This window comes from Bos grunniens, chromosome 16 (genome assembly GCF_055505025.1).
Source record: "Bos grunniens cultivar Pamir isolate PY7600 chromosome 16, Bosgru_T2T1.0, whole genome shotgun sequence".
In the NCBI taxonomy this organism is placed as follows: Eukaryota; Metazoa; Chordata; class Mammalia; order Artiodactyla; family Bovidae; genus Bos; species Bos grunniens.
The window spans coordinates 42529406-42551723 of record NC_141180.1 but is presented as its reverse complement, the minus strand read 5'-3'; the positions used below and the strand labels follow the sequence as shown (position 1 = coordinate 42551723).

General features: G+C 39.4%; 1 protein-coding gene across 1 annotated transcript in view; it reads left to right on the top strand.

Moving 5' to 3' along the window:
* Positions 1–5495: 5495 nt before the first annotated feature.
* The window catches only part of MROH9 (maestro heat like repeat family member 9), a 79928-nt gene continuing 63105 nt past the window's right edge, over positions 5496–22318 (top strand). The window contains exons 1-5 of the mRNA XM_086344754.1: positions 5496–5533; positions 11391–11526; positions 12075–12161; positions 14569–14673; positions 20961–21096. Of these exons, the coding sequence (XP_086200880.1) occupies positions 5511–5533; positions 11391–11526; positions 12075–12161; positions 14569–14673; positions 20961–21096 (487 nt within the window). The 5' untranslated portion in view covers positions 5496–5510. The remainder of the gene's footprint in view (positions 5534–11390; positions 11527–12074; positions 12162–14568; positions 14674–20960; positions 21097–22318) is intronic.

Genomic DNA, 22318 nt, shown 5'->3' with positions numbered 1-22318 from the left:
AACCACATCTGTAATGCAACAAATACTTTCTCAAGTCATCTTTAGGCCCTAGTGTTTCTCTGTTTGAAAAACTCTTCCTCTGCTCTCCTGACCCCTATAAGTCTCTAAACTTAAGTCTAAAACTTCTTTAGAAAACAAATTTTCCTTGATATCCTCTGCTAGATTAGCTTCCCATAGAAGTCCCTGTAATTCCTCTTTTGATCATGTACCAATTTCCTTTGTTTCAAGTTTACTTACCCACGAGATTATAGGCAAATACTATCTGTCTTGCCCCCTGCTCTAGTCCCACCGCTTAACACAGTGCCTAGTACATGGTAGATACTAAATAACTGTCTGATGGTCAACTGAAAATATCTGCATCCTGGGAATGCAGTCTTACAGTAATATTAAAGAACTATTCAGTTCTCTATTTTTCCATAGCAAGATGCTTGGTCGAAAGGGAAGATTTGTAAGAATGGCAAAGGCTTTTTAATGAGGGGAGTGTGTATTTGGGGTCCTATCACAAGTCAAGCTATTAATATGTTGACACTAAAACCCTAAAATGTCTGGAGAATCGGTGAAGTATGACTTCTAGTAGGGTGCAGAGATGAGAGTCCCACACCTCTCTGGAAAATAGCTTTCTAAGGAAAGACAGTGGAGGCACAAAACTAGTTTAAATAGAATGAGTTTTTAAAAGGAGGGGGGCAGTTCTATGTAATATAACAGCATAGTAAATTTCTCTCAGGAATTTGTCCCACCAATCTCCCCCAGAGTTAAAGTCTGAAATGAATGTAAGAACAAGTGAAAACTGAAAAAACTACAATACTGAGAGTGCACAGTGTAGTTACACTGGTTCTGGTGCTTTTTGCAGTAGTGAAAAATAATTTAACTGGATTGGGGAGTTGTTGTTTTAGTCACTAAGTCGTATCTGACTCTTTGTGACCCCATGGACTGTAGCCCACCAGGCTCCTCTGTCCAAGGGATTTCCCAGGCAAGAACAATGGAGTGGGTTGCATTTCCTTCTCTCTGCTTTGCAGGTGGATTCTTTACCTCTGAGCCACCTGGGTAGGGGGTGAATTTATTCTGGGTGTAGCCTTCGGCTCTCTTAGTATCTGGTCTTGGCAGGGTTGGTAGGGACACAAGAGCATCAGCAACAGTATCACTACCTTCCGTGTGGCACCAGCACAAAACGAAGAGGTAAGGACATTGAATACTCATACCTCAATTCACATGCCCCATTTCCCTGAACTTTTCACATTTTGCTGTTGTCAGAGAAAGGAGATGTTCTAGTGAGGTAGAGATGAAGGAAAAGGAATAGACTCACATACTATTCTAGAAGACCAGTCCATGGCTCCCTTTGAACATTCCCAGGAGAGTTTGTGAATTACCAGAGGGGAGTTCAAATTCCCTCAGGATAATGATTATTATGATAATACCCTGGCTAAGGTGGCATAAGACACACGTGATATGTATGTGATTTGAAACATCTGAGATTCAAGAAACTAGCCAAGTTGGCACAACTCCAATTTTTCTGGCCAAGAATGACAAGTGATACTGAACAAAGATGTCAATGATATAAGATATATATAAAAAGCAGATGGCTAGCTTAGAGAAGAAAACCAAAATAATAAATATGGAAGCTTAAGGCCCATAAGACTAGCCCTAAAATCCAGTGTTATGAAATATATTACGAAGTATACATTTCCAGGATTGTGACCATTTTGTCAATTTTTATGGGTTTCCAATGAAGAGTCATAGTGATTAAGGAGTAATTGAAAATGATATAAAAGAGAACTTATCCATATAATAGAAGTTAAAGCTATAATGATAAATGTATCTCCCCAGAGGAAGCACTGAAGAATTTCTGCGAACACTGGTGAACATGTTATATATTCTGAAAAACAAAAAGCCTAATTGGGAAAAGTAGAAATTCCTAGCTAAATTCTATAACTTCCTATACTGACACCACTGGAGAATCAGTTTGTTTATGTTCAGTTCAGTTCAGTTCAGTCGCTCAGTCGTGTCCGACTCTTTGTGACCCCATGAATCCCAGCATGCCAGGCCTCCCTGTTCATCACCAACTCCCAGAGTTCACTCAAACTCACATCCATTGAGTCAGTGATGCCATCCAGCTATCTCATCCTCTGTCGTCCCCTTCTCCTCCTGCCCCCAATCCCTCCCAGCATCAGAGTCTTTTCCAATGAGTCAACTCTTCGCATGAGGTGGCCAAAGTACTGGAGTTTCAGCTTTAGCATCATTCCTTCCAAAGAAATCCCAGGGCTGATCTCCTTCAGAATGGACTGGTTGGATAGGTATATGTTAGACAATCCTTATTGCTTATCAGTGTGTACACTGGCTTTTGGAATTAGGTAAGCATTATCAGTATATATAGCCCAGATGAAAGCACGCTGATAACAAGGAAGGAGTATTGTGAATCAGTGAATCCACAAATGATATACTAAAATAATATGGGCAGAACAATAAGATGGTGCTAGAGTTGTGGTAACAAATCTGGCTCCATGAAAAAGAGAGATGCTAGTTAACAGGAGAAGCAGAGGTCCACATTATTATAGATCAACTTAACAATGATTATTACTGCACAAGCAAGCAGGAGGATTAAAAAGGGCTTCTCAATTCTGGCTGTACATCAAAACTTCCTTGAAGCTTTTTTTTTTTTTTTTAAATGTTGATGCCAGGTTTTGAATACAGACTAATTATATCCAAATTTCTGAAGGTGTGGTCCAGTATTCAAATCAGTATTTTTTAACCCCTTAATGTACTGTGAGAGTTGGCCTGTGAAGAAAGCTGAGCACTGAAGAATTGATGCTTTTGAACTGTGGTGTTGGAGAAGACTCTTGAGAGTCCCTTGGACTTCAAGGAGATCCAACCAGTCCATCCTAAAGGAGATCAGTGCTGGGCGTTCATTGGAAGGACTGATGCTGAAGCTGAAACTCCAATACTTTGGCCACCTGATGCGAAGAGTTGATTCGTTGGAAAAGACCCTGATGCCCGGAGGGATTGGGGGCAGGAGGAGAAAGGGACGACAGAGGATGAGATGGTTGGATGGCATCACCGACTCGATGGACGTGAGTTTGGGTGGACTCTGGGAGTTGGTGATGGACAGGGAGGCCTGGCGTGCTGCAATTCATGGGGTCGCAAAGAGTCGGACACAACTGAGTGACTGAACTGAATGTACTGCCAATGTTGAGATCCAGTGACTGAGATTTAAAGTGTCATATATTAATTTCCAAGGACTCAAGCTCAGTTAGAATGTATTTTATAAGAAAATCTGCCACTGAGACAATACCGCCGGAGGATCATTACTCATATCAGACAAAATGTTCAGTTAGTCATTGTCGAGAAATACAACTTGTGGATCTCTGGGCAAATCAAATGAAAGTGGTGACGAGGACAAAAATGTCTTTCCAAAATAAACGAATTACCATTATACTTCCATGTTACAATGAGAGCTGTCTGCCATACAGAAGGTTCCATGCTCTCTAAGTAAGAATGTGCAAAATGTTAATGTGTAGCATAGCAAAGACCTATTCTCTCAAGATTAAGTAAAATCATATTTGATGTTGTTAGGAATCAATACTAAATATGAATATAAATATTTTAGAGAAAAGAAAATAAGTCCTCTGCACCACTCAGTCTGAGCACAGCACAAAGAAGAGGTGTTAGACAACAATCAATATGATTCCCAGGATGCTTATCTCTAGTGGGAAGATGCTATTTTCTAGTTAAGATCCCCAATCAGGAAGTTTCTATGACTATTTCAGTTAGTTTGGGCTGGTTTAATACGAGACCAGAAAATGGATGGGCTTCCCAGGGGGCTCAGTGGTAAAGAATCTGCCTGCCAAGCAGTAGATGTGGGTTTGATCCCTGGGTCGGGAAGATCCCCTGGAGGGGGAAATGGCAACCACTCCAGTATTCTACACCCACTTCAGTGTTCTAGGAAAATCCCATGGACAGAGCAGCCTGGAGGGCTACAGTCCATGGGATTGCAAAAGAATTGGACATGACTAAGCACTAAACAACAACAGGAGAATGAATGGTTTAAACAACAGAAATGTATTTCTCACAATTCTGGATGCTGTGAAGTCCAAGACCAAAAAATGGCAGATTCAGTATCTGCTGGGATTCCTCTTCCTGGTTTTCAGACAGCCATCCTTTCCTTGTATCCTTACTTGATAGAGAGATAAATTGAAAGCAAGCTCTCTCTTAGAAAGGCTCTAGTTGCTAGAGGATTGCTTATCCCTCATGACCTCATCTAAACCTAATCACCTCCAAAAGATCCTGCCTCCTAATATCATTACATTGGGGTTAGCATTTCAATATAGAAATTTATGAAAATTCAAACATGCACCCCACAACATGGACTTAATAGATAGGAATATAGTTCTATCCTTCAAGATTGTTCTTACACTCCACAGAGGCAGAACATAGATCCCACAGGGCACTCATTGCTGGAGTCAATGGAGCAGCACTGAGCAAATGGAGAAGGGCTCTTTTAGGGTGAGAAGCAATCAGGGGCAGTCATTTGCTTATGTGCTAGAGAGAAAAAACCCTCTTTGAAAAATCATTATCATAAAGCAGTATCTAAAAGAAAGGGTCTTCCCAGGTGGCACAGTGGTAAAGAGACATGTGTTTGATCCCTGGGTTTGGCAAGATCCCCTGAAGTATGAATTGGCAACCCACTCCAATGTTCTTGCCTGGAAAATTCCATGGAGAGAGCAGCCTGGTGGGCTACAGTCCATGGGGTCTCAAAGAGTTAGACATGACTGAGCGGCTATGCACACATACATGCACCTGAAAGAACTCTGAGCTATTTCAGAAATACTGAGAATTTTTATAGACAGCACTAATGGGCCTGATACAAGAAAGTGACATTGCAACAGAGGCTTACATAAACAAGGGTGAGATGCAGAGAAGAAAAGAGATCCTGTTCTATTAGTCCTTCTCTAGTTCTCCAACTTCTTGTATAAAAAACTGGAAATTCTTATTGGGATCCCACTGAATATCATATATAAGTTTAAATTGTTATATTAGACAGCTATATATTTACCTGCACCTGGTTCTCATTCTGTAGTAGTGTGAGTTTGGACATTCTTCAGTAAGGCCTAACATAAATCATCTTGCTGGTATCTTCATAGACAGACTCCACAAGGAGTATATTGCACTTAACAGTGGTGTATACAAGAGCACCTGGTAAAGAGCATTCCTAACAAAATTTTGTCTGGAAATCCAATTACGTAGACAACCATGGTTGGCTACAAAAGGCCAGCATTTAGTATCATGCATAGGTTTTAAATTACAATTTGTCTGGTCTCAACACTTCTATAAAAGTTTGGGCTTATGTTTCAAGTCCAGTTTGGCCTCTTTGGTCTCTGTAGAAGGCAGAATTACACATGGTGTTATGAGCCCCACAGATATATCATCATTGACTCTTTTCTTTTTCCTGGTACTTGCAGGAGCAATCAGCTACCAGCCTTTGGGACGCATACTCAGGTCTGATAAGTAATCAAGCCATGATCCTGGCCTTGAACTCCAGGTATAATAAGCTTTCATGCTCTCTTATTGGACTAGCTGAATACCTTTAAAATGTAATAGATACATATCAACAATGTGAAGTTACTCCAGGCTCCTCCACCCTAATTCAGCACCTATTCCTTCTGATGTTTATAAACCTTTCTGTATTGCATAAATAGGCAGATAAACTACTATACTACTTTTTATTTTTACTTTGTCTTAACTTTTCTGTAAGATCATATTTTCATTTCAATGGCAACAGAATACTTCCAAATTTTGACATTTTCTTATTGGAAGAAAAGTTATGACCAACCTAGATAGCATATTCAAAAGCAAAGACATTACTTTGCCAACAAAGGTTCGTCTAGTCCAGGCTATGGTTTTTCCAGTGGTCATGTATGGATGTGATAGTTGGACTGTGAAGAAAGCTGAGCGCCGAAGACTTGATGCTTTTGAACTGTGGCATTGGAGAAGACTCTTGAGAGTCCCTTGGACTGCAAGGAGATCCAACCAGTCCATTCTGAAGGAGATCAGCCCTGGGTGTTCATTGGAAGGACTGATGCTAAAGCTGAAACTCCAGTAGTTTGGCCACCTCACGCGAAAAGTTGACTCATTGGAAAAGACTCTGATGCTGGGAGGGATTGGGGGCAGGAGGAGAAGGGGACAACAGAGGATGACATGGCTGGATGGCATCACCGACTTGATGGACATGGGTTTGAGTGAACTCCGGGATATGGTGATGGACAGGGAGGCCTGGTGTGCTGCGATTCATGGGGTCACAAAGAGTCAGACACGACTGAGCGACTGAACTGAACTGAAACTAAATTTTATCAATACTATGATGATCATCCTTGTACATAAAAGATTGTATCTGCTCTGAAAAACTTCTTTGAAATACCCTTCTGAGAGTGAGGTTTCTGGTTTAAGTGATGTGTGTGTGTGTGTATGTATGTGTTAATTGCTAAGTCATGTCTGACTCTGTTACTACCCCATGGACTGTAGCCCGCCAGGCTCTTCTGTCCATAGTATTTCCCAGGGAAGAACACTGGGATGGGTTACTGCCGGGAGCCACCACGGAGATCCCATCCATGACAAAGGTCATGCGGAAGAGACCTGACAGGCAAAGGCAGATCAGGCCTCGAGGGACCCCCTGAATCTGCTCAAGCATCTACCCCAAAACCAAAATCTGTCTGTCTTACTATTTTGTGCCTTTCACCAACTCTTATGACATTAACAGGGGGCTATCCCCGACCACCTTTCTCTGGAAAAAGTCAACTTAGGGCTTTAGTTAATAAGTCTCTTGGACATAAAAGGAATATTTCTATTTTAACCCCTCTGTTGACATTCTAGCTTGCCTGACAGGTTTATCCATACTCTTGCAATTAACACACATGATTGTTCACAACTCCCCAATCTTGAAAGGAACAGGAAGCCAAAACATTCTAAAAGTCCTAATGAGCATCGAGTCCTTTAAGGGATGAAAAATTATTAGACTAGATAGTACTGGTAAAGGGCTTCCTTTTTGAGCCAATGCTTGCTGCCAAGTACCCATATCCCTTATCCATTGTGCACCTGGGAGTGCATTGGTTAACATAGTTGGAATGTAAGAAAAACAAGCAGCAGCCTTGGAATTAACCACATCAGACCTTTGAGCTAATTGGTTCTTTCTTTGTTGTAACTTGCTGCACCTTTGCTCTGTGAGAATGTAACTCTGTTTATTATTTTCTGAGGCTGGGAAAAATAGAGAAAAAACACTTTAAGGGAAAATAAGTTTTCTGACTGATCAGCCTTTACCAAAAAAGGGTCATAAAATGTCCACAGGCCTCCAAGGCCAGAACATATTGTACACAACATTGTTTATGGGAAAGGTATGCAGAAAAAATCCTGGTTTTGATAAACAGATATAATGTTTGGGCTGACTCTGTATGACTTTGCCTCTTTCATTTCCCTCTATGTACAAGTCAAGGTATAAAAGTTCCTTTTGAAAATAAAGTTATGGGCCTTGCTCACCGGAGCTCGGTCTCCCCATGTCGTTTTTTTTTTTTTTTTCCTTTTCCCTCCTTTTCTCTCTCTGTTCTTTCAGGATGACTCCTTGGAACACAGGAGCTTTACTGGCTTTCTGTGTTAATCAAGGAAGATCAAGCCCTGCTCTCTGCTTTGCTATCCTTATCACCTAAGCCGTCATCCTGAGGGTACCCCTGGATCCTGCTGGGGCTGGACCCCAGCAGGTAACCATTTCCTTCTCCAAGGGATCTTCCCAACATAGAGACGGAACCCAAGTCTCATACATTGCAGGTGTATTTCTTTACCACAGAGCCACCAGGGAAGCCCTGATTTAAATGATAGGCAACCATAAAAATGCCCTACTCTGGAAGATCTTCACTGGCCAACAGCTACAGCTGCTGCCTGTGTAGATTTGCCAACATGGTCTGCGAGGCCTCACTTCCTGTGGGCTGCTCGCATCAGTGACCCAGTATGGTAGGACAAATAACTCCAGTGGGTGCCAGTGGGTGACTTCAGCTCGAGAGATCCTCATCAGCCAGGCTGAAACCTCCTTGGAACTTGCTGTAATCCAAGACTCTTCCTACCCTAATCTTTTTTCCTTCCTTCTCTGCTTCTTTTGGAAATCTCTTTTACTTCTCTTAGACTTCTTAAAATCCTCTTTTAGCATCTGTTTCCCCTAAACCCGAAGTAATGCAAATTATATGAATTGTCTTAGAGCTTTTGATAGCGTCAATTTGTTCTCCAGAAGAACTGCACCTATAAGTGTTTCATCAAAGCCTAGTCACCTGGAAGATATGCATGCATATATACAAAGATACATATAGACAAGATTTGGAATATTATATTATTTTACAAGGTTCATGGAAAGGCAGACTGTAGATTAGAATCCCCTTCTCCATATTTTAATTTTTTGGTCTACTTAAATGTGTTAAAAATCTCCCACATACATAATGGTTTTCCTTTATTTTAAAAAATTTATTATAAATTTTGCTTTTCATATTTTGATCAAGTATTATTTGATATATAAAGATTTACACATGTTATATCTTCATATATACCTGTACAATTTAACAATATAAATGAATTTTGTTACTATTAAACCCATGGACTTCCCTGGTTGTTCAGTGGTAAAGAATCTGCCTGCCAAGCAGGAGATGTGGGTTCAATCCCTGGATTGAGAAGATCCCTTCGAGAAGGAAACGGCAACCCACCCCAGTATTCTTGCCTGAGAAATCCCATGGACAGAGGAACCTGGTGGGCTATAGTCCATGGGGTCGCAAAATAGTCAGACACGACTTAGCAACTAAACAATAACAAAATTAAACCCATATAATATCTCCCTTCTTTTTTTGACTAATTTAGTCTTCCTAATTATTTAGTTTCTACTCCCTTTTTACTTCTCTTTTAAATCTTTAAAATTGCCATTATACTTATTTCCCCTTATAATTTTTTTTAAATACTGCATTTATTTTGTTTATGCCCTTCACTTCTTTGGTTGTATTTTTAGCCCTTTCAGAATCTTAAGTTATATGCATAGTTTATTATTTTTGTCTCATTTTAAATAAGAAAAAAAATGTTGATAATATTTAAATACTTCTAATTTTCTAATTTTTAAAATAGATTTCTCATGGTGATGAGAGAATGAAATATATATGCTTTTATAGTTTGAAACTTTCTATGGCTAACTATATGCAAAATATTTTTCAGCATTCCCTGATTATTTAAAGAGATAACCCTTGTTATCTGATTAGTATAATTTATTTATATCTCTTTATTAATTATATTAAAGCATAGCCTTATCATTTTCAGATTTTAAATTTTTACCTGCCACATACTAATAACTGAATGCTTAATTTTCTCCCATGTACTTCTATTTCTCCTTATATTCTTAATAATTTAATAGTTTTTATATTATATTTTAATAAATATGTTCAACAATTTTCAATTTTGTTTCTATGTGCTTGAGATTTTATGTTAATAACTATGACTTTTATCAATTTATATTAATTGTACATATCTCTTAATACTTTTTTATTTGAATTAATCATACAGCATATTGACATAGCCCTCCTGATTTATTTCTGATGTATTATATAATATTCCCATGCTTTTATCAAGAGACATCTACTTTCCTTTATTCAATTGTGATTCTTGAAATTAATCTTGCAAAAATTTCACTTACTAATATTATATAATACTATTGCTCTATAATGAGAAGAAATAAAACATTTTCAAAAAAAATTTTTAGTATATTTGGTTTACCGCTAATTCTCACTTCACTCCAATATCTGAAACAAGTATTTAGCTCAAAAATTTTTTTAAAGCACACAGTAATTTGTGAGAGATATTTATTGTTTCTTCTCACATTTATTTCTATACCATATTGTTATATATCTTAGAATATAAGAAAAGTTTTACACTGAAATTCTCAAAAGTGTACTTGCTGATAATTGTCTATGTTGACCCATATATTTTTGTTGGGCTTTCTTCTTTATTATCACCAATATCTGACCCTCAACCTTCTTCACATTTAAATGGGAAGATTCTTACTCCATCAGCAGTTGTGAATGCATCAGAGCATCACGTGTGTGCTTAGCGTGCTTAGTCACTCAGCTGTGTCTCATTCTTTACAACCGCATGGTCTCTAGCCCACCAGGCTCCTCTGTCCATGGGGATTCTCCAGCCAAGAATACTAGAGTGGGTTGCTATGCCCTCCTCCAGGGGATCTTCCCAACCCACGGTCTGAACCCTGGTCTCTCACATTATAGGCGGATTCTTTACCATCTGAACCACCAGGGAAGACCAAGAATATTGGAGTGGGTAGCCTATCCCTTCTCCAGGGAATCTTCCCAACCCAGGAATCAAAGCGGGGTCTCCTGCATTGCAGGCGGATTCTTTACCAGCTGAGCTACCAGGGGAGCATCATGCTACTTTCCTAATCCTTGTTCATTATGTGGACCATTTTAGCATTTTTAGAACTGGTAATATGATTTCAAAGTACATTACAAGACGATTTTCTATTTTATCAAAATATTAATTTTTCATTTTCCTAAACCAAATCATACATCCCTAGAATCCTACCACTGAAAAAAAAACCACTGGAACTTATTGATAGGTAACATACTTTTATTTGTTCAGAGTCTGAAAATCTACTGGAGTCCATGAATAAGTCAAATCAATCTTCCTAAGATTTAAAAAATTATCTACTATGTTCCAGGAAATTCCATTTCAAACAATGGATAGCAGATATTTAGATCTTCTTGTCCAGTAGAGGGAAATGATTCTGAGTTCAGCACAAGATTTCCTACCTTTACCAACTATATTACCATCTTGTAAAAAAAAAAAATTTATTTGTACTTTAAAAAATCAGGAGGCACAGTTATCCAGATCACACTTATCAAAGGAAAAATAGCTGTGTCACAACTTATCTTTTAACGGTTGATGGGAAGGTTTATTTTGCCATCTACTGAAAGATATATCTCAATATCAGAAGTGTTACATGTGAAAAACACAGTCTCATGGATTAGATAAAATGTGGCAGTGATATATTTCAACTACCTAAATTTCAGCATGGCTTGAAGAGCTTAGCTGGGAAATAACCACCCTGTAAAGTATTATGTATATGGAGAAATATATTTTGAATTCTAAATAACTGATTACAAATTATTTTTTACCAAAAAAATGATTCCTTTATATTTAAATCACCATAATAATTTTAGAGTAATACTTAAAATTCACACGTTATATAAAGCCAAAAGTTGGGCCTCATGTTCTAGTATACTAACTCTTAAACTAAGAAAAGGCCACTAAATTTAGCTTACATCTGTTCTTTCCTTAGTTTAATAATTATATCTTTTTTTTTTTTTTTTGGTCAGCTTCGTGGATCCTGCATTGCAGTTTGAAACTCAAGTGAAGATAATAAAGTCATCCTTTAAAATGGCATTTGCTGTCACAAATCTTGATGAAGTGAGGGAAATTGGAATGCATAAAGAAGACGAAAATGACCTAGAAGTAAGACTTTGCTTCCTTTAATCATGATGAGACGTCTTTATGCACAGCAATCCCACAGAATGTCTGCCCACAAGTTGTAATCTATGTTTTCTTCTTCACTCTTTTTGGATATAATAGATAAATAGCATATTCCAGCACTAATCTCTTTTCCTGGATTCCTGGTGAACTCTACAATCCCTGGGGTGTAAGGAATTGTATAGAACTTATAGGAACAAATGGGTGAAGAGATTTTGGTTAATTTGTTTAGCAAGTCCAGCAAGTTTACTGGCAAGTGCTTCAAAGTAAATAGGAGCCAAGAAAAGTGCAGGTAGGCAGACTTCTGTAGTAAGATCAGTAACATCCATGGTTTTTTATTTCTCAGTCTTGCTACACAGTTCTCTTGTCCTACAAGGTATTAAAGCAATTCATGGCATGTTGTATTGAATGAGGTCTCACCTCCATAGCTACATCTTGCTTTATTTTTTTTACCTTCAATATATGGGGAGAACTGAGGATCCAGGATTACATAACTACTGGCTGGCTGGTTGTCTAACTTACTTGTTTTTCAGAATTTATACCGAACTATTTTAAACATATTTGAGGACACTCTTCTGATCTTAGTGTCTAAAGATGTCTACAAACTGCAGTTCTTAAAGGTAAAGGGAAAATAAATGGCTTTGTTTTCTTGTTATAAAGCTAAAGAGCATACTATATTGTTATTGTTGTTTAGTCCCTAAGTCATGTCCAACTCTTTTTCAAACCGATGGGTTGTAATCTTCTAGCCTCCTCTGTCCTTGGGATTTTTCCAGGCAAGAATACTGGAATCAGTTGCCATTTCCTCCTCCAGGGGATCTTCTCAACCCAAGGATTGAACTTGTGTCTCCTGCATTGACAGGCAGGTTCTTTACCACTAAGCCACCAAGGAAGCCCATACTATATTTTACTTTTTACCATTTGCCATACTTACATCTCCTTCAAGTATCTGGCAGCTGAAAGATTTTCTTTACCTTCCAGAATGTGTCATTATCTCCCAAGTGAAATCCCTTCCTTTTATTTGAACCACAGAGACAGAATTTTAAGAATTCAGTTTTGGGAGTATGGCAACAACAGACACTTAAGAAGCCAGGTTTTATGTGGCAACATAAGTGTGAACACAATATAGGGTAGCAGAACATACAATGATTGGTCAAAACCATCTTCAGGTCCATGTAACAGTTAGCCATATTTTGATAATGTTAATATGCACGTTCTTCCCTCACAACTCTGGGACTAGAGAATTCCATGGTCATCCTATCTTCATGGATATCATGGTATCAAGGAAGGTCTAATAACATCCATAATCCCAATATTCATATCCAAGACTTCAGTATATTTTTAATGTGCCAGCCAGAGACAGAGACTTATCTGGACATATTATGATTTTCAGTTTTGCATTTTTAATATGATAGCATCCGGAGGCAGCTGTCTGGAAATACTGAGAAACTAGATTGATGGGTTTTGCAAATCATAAAATACATTCAAGGAAAGAAGTAGAATTGATATATATGAAGATAAATAGAAATGTGAAAGATAATAAAATATACAGTGCCTGATTTTAGTAATTTGTGCCTGATTTTAGCCATTTATTTTCCATGCACTTTAAGGTGGTTATTGAAAGTGAAAGGTAAAGCCAAGGGTTTCCTTGGAAGCTCAGATGCTGAAGAGTCTGCCTGCAATGCAGGAGATGTGGGTTCAATCCCTGGGTCAGGAAGATCCCCTGGAGAAGGGAATGGCTATCCATTCTAGTATTCTTGCCTGGAGAATTCTATGGACAGAGGAGCCTAGTGGGCTACAGTTCATGGGGTTGCAAAGAGTTGGACACAACTGAGTGACTAACACTTTCACTAACACTCCCATGTATACTCTTTCAACCACCCTATGCTGCTTATTGATCATTTACTCTATATCAGGCACTAAACTGAATACTTAATAAATGGGTTATTTAACTTAATCCTTAAAATAACCCTATGAGAAAGTTAAAATTATTTCTCCCATTTTGCAGATAAGGAAATGGAAGCTGAGAGAGAAGCAATATGTGGGCCTCTAATGAGTGGAGGCGCTACTATAACTTGGGAGTCCATTACTTAACCACCTTATTCTTAAACGTACCACATCTAGAAACTCTCCTGATCCTCAGAAAGAGCTGAACCTCACTCCTGGAAAAGGAAGAGGCTGAGATTTAAAGACTCTTCATTCTTAGGAAATAAACTTCAGAACAGTTTTATACAATGGGAGCAAGTGAAAGGGACGAGATTTATCCAACCATTGGCATAAATACTAAGGACTCCAACAATCAGTCTTAAGAAGTCTACTTACTAATGGTGGTTAACATGTGAGGCACATGCAGTCTTATTCCTTTCCCAAGGTTATACCTATGTCCTTGCACCTGAGGATTTAGAACAAAGAGGCAGAAGCCACAGCAAGACAGACCAAATTTAGCAATGAATCAAAATTAACAAGAACTTTCTCACTGAGCTGCCTCCAGGAATATATTCTATACCGTGAGACAGAAAATATCTGTATCGTGAATTTGCAGAGGAAATTCTGGAATAAAATGACATTTCAGGATCAGATAACATTTTGATTCTTTTTTAAAACTGAAAATCAGATCCAATGATTTAACAGAGAGAATTAGCATGCACTTTAAAATAAAAAGAAGAGAAGCAGTTGATGATAATCCTGTTTTCCATGATAATCATGGTAATCCTAATAATCCATGCTGAAGTTTTCATGATGTCTGGCAAAGTGATTGTTAATAGTGGATATTAGTAAATACGTGTTGGATAGAATTAAATAAAACAAAACCCATAGTGTAGCAACTATGGCAGATGAAGTACTATACTATTATAGACAGTGGTATACAAGCTCATTGTCATACTTTTTAAATACATAGAGAATAGGTTTGAAATTATTGGGAGATCATGGGGAATCTTGGCTTCGTGAAGGTGATGATCTGAGCAGAAGAAAGGAAATTGTGGAAATAGAAACACCACGGTTCTAGGATGGTTCTTGTGTTTTCAACAGGAAATGGCTGTATGGATGAATGAAGATAATTCGTACATGCAGGAGGAAGCCATGGTGGTGATCAGCAGAGTGCTAAGCTTTGCAGCCAGGAAAGTCAGGGGATGTGTAAGTCACAGGGACTGCTCCTTTGCCACCTGCTCCTAAAGACTGCGCTTCTGCAGTATTGCTTTCCTTTGTTCTGCAGTGTTTGCTGAACGCCACCAGGTGGAAGCACACCAGCATTTTCCAGATGGTGGGAACTATAAGAGCCTCATCCAGCTTATCTCTGGAGAAGGCAATGGCACCTCACTCCAGTACTCTTGCCTGGAAAATCCCATGGATGGAGGAGCCTGGTAGGGGTCGCTAAGAGTCGGACACGACTGAGCGACTTCCCTTTCACTTTTCACTTTCATGCATTGGAGAAGGAAATGGCAACCCACTCCAGTGTTCTTGCCTGGAGAATCCCAGGGACAGGGGAGCCTGGTGGGCTGCCGTCTATGGGGTTGCACAGAGTCGGACACGACTGAAGCAACTTAGCAGCAGCAGCAGCTTATCTCAGTCTTGGAAACAAACCTTTACTAAGTTAACATTGTCTTTAAATAATGTCTTCTAAAGATAATCGTTATTATTTTAGTCGCTCAGTCGTATCCGGCTCTTTGCAATCCCATGGATGATAGCCTCTGTCCACAGAATACTAGAGTGGGTTGCCATTCCCTTCTCCAGGGGGTCTTCCCGATCCAGGAATCGAACCCAGGTCTCCCACGTTGCAGGCAGATTCTTTACCATCAGAGCCATCTTTGAAGCACAGGAAGATCACAATTTTTAAAGATAATTAAGTCCGTGAAATTAATGAAGGTGAGGGGACCAATACATACAATGGGCAAAAATATTAACAAATTAAAAGCTAAACTTCCCATAAGCAAGGTCTGTGTAGGTCTGTATATATCCATATCTGACACAGTGTAAATAATGAAGATTTGTTCTGCCATTCTCTAACTAGATATAACTACCCATTCTGTTCTCAGATTCTGGCCATTCACTGGATAAAACTATTTTCTTCATAAATTACCATGGCCTGTGTCTTCCAGACTCTCAGAGGCCATTGTCCTATTGAACAATTCTTTCATTTGTATTCTATCAGAAATACATTTTAAAATGGTATTCCTTTTACATGACCTGTGTGCCCATCAGGGTGAAGGAATGGCTCCACCCAAAGAATATTTGTCCTTTCGATTAAACTCTTTTCAAACAGGTGAAGACATGTGAGCTAAACACGTCCCCTTATCTTATCAACAGAGATTTTTCCTAGATTTGGCATATCAGTATTCAAAAGACAGGTGAAAGATTTCCAGTCGAAGCTAACAAATTGTCCACATGTCTATCTCCACTCCCTCCACAAAATGATAGTAATAAAATGCATTGAATGTATACAGCTACAGCAACAAAGAGAATTAGTAAAGGGATCCTAATGGGCTAGCGAGGTCAGCAAACTTCTGGATGACAGAATAGATAGAAGATGCTGCTGCTGCTGCTATTAAGTCGCTTCAGTCGTGTCCGACTCTGTGCGACCCCATAGACGGCAGCTCACCAGGCTCCCCCGTCCCTGGGATTCTCCAGGCAAGAACACTGGAGTGGGTTGCCATTTCCTTCTCCAATGCATGAAAGTGAAAAGTGAAAGTGAAGTCGCTCAGTCGTGTCTGACTCTTTGCGACCCCATGGACTGCAGCCTACCAGGCTCCTCCATCCATGGGATTTTCCAGGCAAGAGTACTGGAGTGGGGTGCCATTGCCTTCTCTGAGATAGAAGATGGTAACTGATAAAGTCTGGCAGGAGAAGCTGAAAGACCAGGGGCACGTGAACATCAGGATGGAGGATGGCTGAAAAGGGAGGTAGTTTTCCCTATGGACCCTGGAGAGTCTGAAGCTATGGAAACCCAAGTAGTGATGAAGGGTGGGAGGCAGAGGAAACTTGAAGATGTGCTAACTCACTGAAAAGACTCACCTCATACAGAAGGATCTACATTGCATCCCATCCTCCTTTACACATACACTATTCCACAGGGAAATGAGTCCATTGGTAGACAAAATGTGAGGACTTATTTCTCAAAACAATTGCAAATTCCCTGAGAAAATCATCTTGGTTCTGTTGTGTAGACATACTTCAGCATGACCCCAGTGTCCCCATTCAGCTACTCTAAAGCCAAGTCGACCAGTTGACAAGTCTTGCTCACATACAAAATCCCACTAGTAGCATCCCATTCTTAAATATGACTAGACAACTGAGATTTGGCAGGCATTTGAGAAAACCCTCAAAATACAATAGCCCCAGGTAAATAAAGAGTACAAAAATGATTATCAAAAATAGATAATTTGGGGTACAGAGGAGTATCTAGTCTCAAAAGGAGTAAAGAGGAAATATTTATATTCCAAAAGGAAACAACAAAAAGTGAATATGGCCTCTGTACTGATTCATCAAGCAGGAATAGATAGGCAATGCCCCAAACTGATGTGAGAACTGAAGTGGAAGTCCATTGTTTAGAGATGGATAAGAAGCAGCTAAATGACTTAGTAAATGTTTGCCTTTGGAAGTTAACACTTGAAACTCTCATAATTCTTATAAGGAATGGAGAGGCCAGAGATGTGCAAAAGAAGGAATCCATTAAGAAAGGGCCAGAAAACTAAGCAGGAGCACTTAGGGACAGAAACAGAGAAGCTACATGTCTCCATATCTTAACTCTTTCTTACTTTCAACACTTTATATAGATTTTCTAAAAAAAAAAAAAAAAAACAGAATTATACTGTATTAAAAATTCCCAAAGTCTTGTGTTTGAGGAGGTGTGACTGAGGTTGGCAGACTTCTGAAAGGACCTGTGCAGGGCATAATCAGTGTGCCCCGAGGTTCAAACAACCGTACTCTTCTCTTTGCCCATACTAGGTCATGTCTCCCCTCCACCTCAAACATGCTATGCAATCTAGACATGGCCACACCTACTCTGCTAGAGACACACATCTAGAAAGACCCTATCTGGCATCATTAGCAGCTTCCTTTACAAAGACACCTGCTCAGAGTTATACATACACGAGTTCATGAGAAGGGATAATCAGAGAGAATGCTCAAGGCAAAAAAACTATATACAAAAAACTCTAGGGCCAATCCCCTGTAAATGCTCCCCAGCTCTAGTGAGATAAACTGTAAGACATACTCACCTGGTTCTAGATACTTTTGCTATAAGCATCTTTACCATAGATATCTTTGTAGTGTAACTAATTGGCCATGAGGCAATTTTTTTTTTCATGAAAAATAAAAGGAGGACATTGAAAAGGTCATTATGAAACTTGAAAATTTAATAACAAAATTTAAAAGACTTTCTTGATAAATGCAACTTAAATACATTTAAAATGTGTGTAAATTCGTGTCAATCCTGCCCCTGCAAAAAAAAAATGGATTTTATTTTGTGGGTGGTACTTAAGCACTTGTCTTTGAAGGTTTTCATTCATAGTATAAGTTTGTTGCTTGTTGATTCATCTCCTTATTCAGCATAGCAATTTTTCTCTTTTTTTGCCAAAATTTCTTCCTTCATTAAGAGAGGCATTGGTTTCTGAGTATTAGAATGCATATTTGTAACAGCTTTATATTGTGTCATAAAAACCTCTTTCCTGTTTTTTGTTCTTGGCATGTTACCACATGTCTATTTGTAGACATTCCAACATTCTATGGAAAATGTAGGTTCACCTCTGAGCCTTTGAGACTCTTAACCTCTTTTTCCTTCAATGTAGCATGTTTCAAAATAAGAAACCAACTCTCGGGGCAAATCATTGTCATCTGTCGGCTCAATAAAGTCATCAATAAATGGGCTAACTGAAATAAAGTCTGACTCATTTCAACGAGTTGAAACCAAAGTGTCAGACCGAACTGTCAACTAATTATTTTATCTTTCACAGCAAAATTGCCTTATCACCAATTAGTCATGTGTTAAAATGTTTGCAGCAGAAATGTATGTGGCAAAAATTTTTATGGTAGAGAAGCTTGTGGCAAAAATACTAGACACATACTCATACTCCTCCATTACCCACAATAGAGAAAAAGAGCACCTTGCCCTTTTTTTTTAATACAATTGCAGTTCTGAAAATCTTGCCATTCAATGGAAAATGAAACTTGGAATGCAAACCAAAAGAGCAGAGTACCCAATGGAAATAAAAGGTTTCTTCCTGGGGCCTGAACAGCGACCTCTACTGTCTGCTTGTAGATTCTCCTAAATCATGTGCTGAGGCTTGTCCAACTCTGTGCCACCCCATGGACTGTAGCCCACCAGGCTTCTCTGTCCATGGAATTTCCCAGGCAAGAATACTGGAGTGGATTGCCATTTCCTACTGCAGGGGATCTTCCCAACCCAAGTATCGAACCTGCGTCTCCTGCATTGACAGATGGATTCTCTACCACTGAGCCACCTAAGGATGGGGGGAGCCCCAGGTATCCTTACAAAGAAGTATAGGCAGAAAGAATCCAAGGAAGACATCCACAGAAGCAAGAGATTATCTTCTCTTCTACTTAGACCACCACTTCCAGCATTCTAACTTGGTTATACGCTTGGCACATGACCTAGGTCACCTCATGTTTTTTCAGGAATGACTCCATATAAGTGTGTGTGTGTGCGCTATGTGTGTGTGAATGTGTGTAAGACTGAGATAGATGTGAGTGAGTCAAGCAACAAGAGAAGGTATATGAGATAAGGGTATATGAGAGTAATACAAAGAAGGAGAAACAGGTCTTGGGATCTCCCTGGAAGGTTGGTTTGACTCTTTTACCACCAACCATTGTTCATTCATCAAAACATCTATCTAGGAAAAGTAATGATTCGTCTTAGAGACAAGAAGATTCTGTAGGCCCACTAGTTGAGCAAACCTACATGTGGGCAGAGTCCTAATTGTTTTTAAAAAATTGGTAATAACACTCACACTTTCAGAAAAGCAAAATGTCTCTTCCATCTCTTCTTCTACATGTCTGCTTCCCTCTCTATTTACGTGTGATCTGACCAAACAAATCAGTCAAGATGTAAACCTAAATATTCGAGAAGCCTATTTGAGAAGCCACAAGGAAGTTGTGTGTGTCTGGGGTGGGGGAAGGTGGGAGGAGAGATACATAAATGTTCTGATAGTAGCTTTCATACCCGAAGCAAATGTACTGAGTTTTTAAAAAAAATTAATTTCCCTGGAAAGAATTAGAGCAATTGTAGGAAGAAAAGTCACACTTCTCCAGTGACTCACTCACAGAGTCATCTGAAGTGTTTCATACATGGAGAAGGAGCATGAAAGTTTTTGGACATTCGCTCCCTTACCCAGTATCCTAAGAATTTGCTACCTACAAATGGGTACCTACTTTATGGAATAGAAACTAACATTAGGTGGAATCTCTAGTATTTCTAAGCACTTTGCTAGGAACTTTCCTTTTTGTCATAAATGTTACCGGCTTAGTTTCCACAATAATGTTACAAGGTAGCATTTGTTATATGCATTTCATAGATGAGAAAATTGAGACTCAGTAACAGAGAAAGGATTTTAATACATAGTTTGTGTACTCTGACACTCAACTGTAACCATATTCAGATACAGTAAGCCCCCCACATATAAATCTTCAAGTTGTGATCATTCAAAGGTGTGAATGCAAATATGCCAGCCATTTCACTGTACTACTGTACTTTTCAAAATACTGTACTGTAAGATTTTAGATGTGATATTTTTGTGGTTTTTTTAATGTATTTGTGTGAAAAGTATTATAAACCTATTACAGTACAGTACTCTATAGCTGATTGTACCTAAGGTAAATTTTTTGGACTTATGAACAAATTGGACTTATGAACACACTCTCAGAACAGAGTATGTTCATATGTGGGGGACTTACTGTGTGTTTGAGTCTGTGTGAGTGTGTGTGTGCATGTGTGTGTGCATATAAGACACAAACATTTAACATTGACTATGCTTAGCAAGCAGAGAAGGCAATGGCACCCCACTCCAGTACTCTTGCCTGGAAAATCCCATGGACGGAGGAGTCTGGTAGGCTGCAGTCCATGGAGTCACTAAGAGTTGGACATGACTGAGCGACTTCACTTTCACTTTTCACTTTCATGCATTGGAGAAGGAAATGGCAACCCACTCCAGTGTTCTTGCCTGGAGAAGCCCAGGGATGGGGGCGCCTGGTGGGCTGCCGTCTATGGGGTCGCACAGAGTCAGACACAACTGAAGCAACTTAGCAGCAGCAGCAGCAGCAGCAGCATGCTTAGCAAGGGCTTCCCTGTGGCTCAGAGGAGCCTGGTGGGCTATAGTGCATGGAGTCGAAAAGAGTCGGACACAACTGAGGGACTTCACTTTCACTTTCACGCTTAGTAAATGCGTCTTTCTGCTTTGTTTGTTCACTAGGCAAGTGTTAATGCTCCATGTTTGGGTGTCCTGGCAGCAGAGTTATCTCTTTTGTGTTCTCATTCTGATCCCTCAATCACACAACAGGCATTTGTGGGAATGTATCACCTCCTCTGCATTGCAAAGATTCAGAGCGGTAAGATTCATCTTTTCTAAGGGTTACGAAGAATCTGTTCCTAATTATTCTACTGTGGGTTCCAAAGAGGTTCTACGTCTGTAGATTTCTAAATCCTGCCCCAAGATCTATAGCTCCATTTATCAAAATGTATTTTTAAATCTTTTTTAGAATTATTTGTAAAATGTTATAGTTGGTTCTTCAATATTTATCCCTAGGTCAGGAATATCGCCTGGAGAAGGGAATGGCAACCCACTCGAGTATTCTTGCCTGGAAAATCCCATGGACAGAGGAGCCTAGTGGGCTATAGTCCATGGGGTCATAAAGAGTCGGACATGACTGAGTGACTTACACTTTCACTTTCATACTTAGATTAGTGTCAGGGTGTTACTGGCAGGGACAGAAATGCTGGGTGGAGGCAGGGAAGAAAGAGAAGAAAAATTACCAATCAGTTCAGTTCAGTTGCTCAGTCATGTCCAACTCTTTGCGAACCCATGAACCGCAGCACGCAGGCCTCCCTGTCCATCACCAACTCCCTGAGTTCACCCAAACCCATGTCCATTGTGTTGGTGATGCTATCCAGCCATCTCATTCTCTGTCGTCCCCTTCTCCTCCTGCCTTCAATCTTTCCCAGCATCAGGGTCTCTTCCAATGAGTCAGTTCTTCACCTCAGGTGGCCAAAGTATTGGAACTTTAGCTTCAGCATCAGGCCTTCCAATGAATATTCAGGATTGATCTCCTTTAGGATGGACTGGTTGGATCTCCTTGCGGTCCAAGGTCAAACTCTCAAGAGTCTTCTCCACACTATGGTTCAAAAGCATCAATTCTTCAGAACTCAGCTTTCTTTACAGTCCAACTCTCACATCCATACATGACCACTGGGAAAACCATATGAGACTCTTAAAAAGCATTCTTTCTGTCTCTAATGGAGCATCAAATAGAATTCTTGCTTCAGGATCTGTGCGGGGTCTTCGCGAGCCTTCCGCAGGCTGGCCTCAGCCCTCCCTGCCCTGCGGTGTCGGTAAAAAAAAAAAAAAAAAGAATTCTTGCTTCAGTGATGGGGAAAAAGATGTAAATAAATGCTGTTTTGGTCTACCTAACAAAGCATGAACGCAAGACCTTATGGTATCAAACTATTTCTAAGTACCTAAATAGAGAACAGATTTGCCTTCCCATAATAAACTGTTTAAAGACAACAGATAACAAAGGACAATGATTCCTGAGAGAAGAGAACAAATGAATA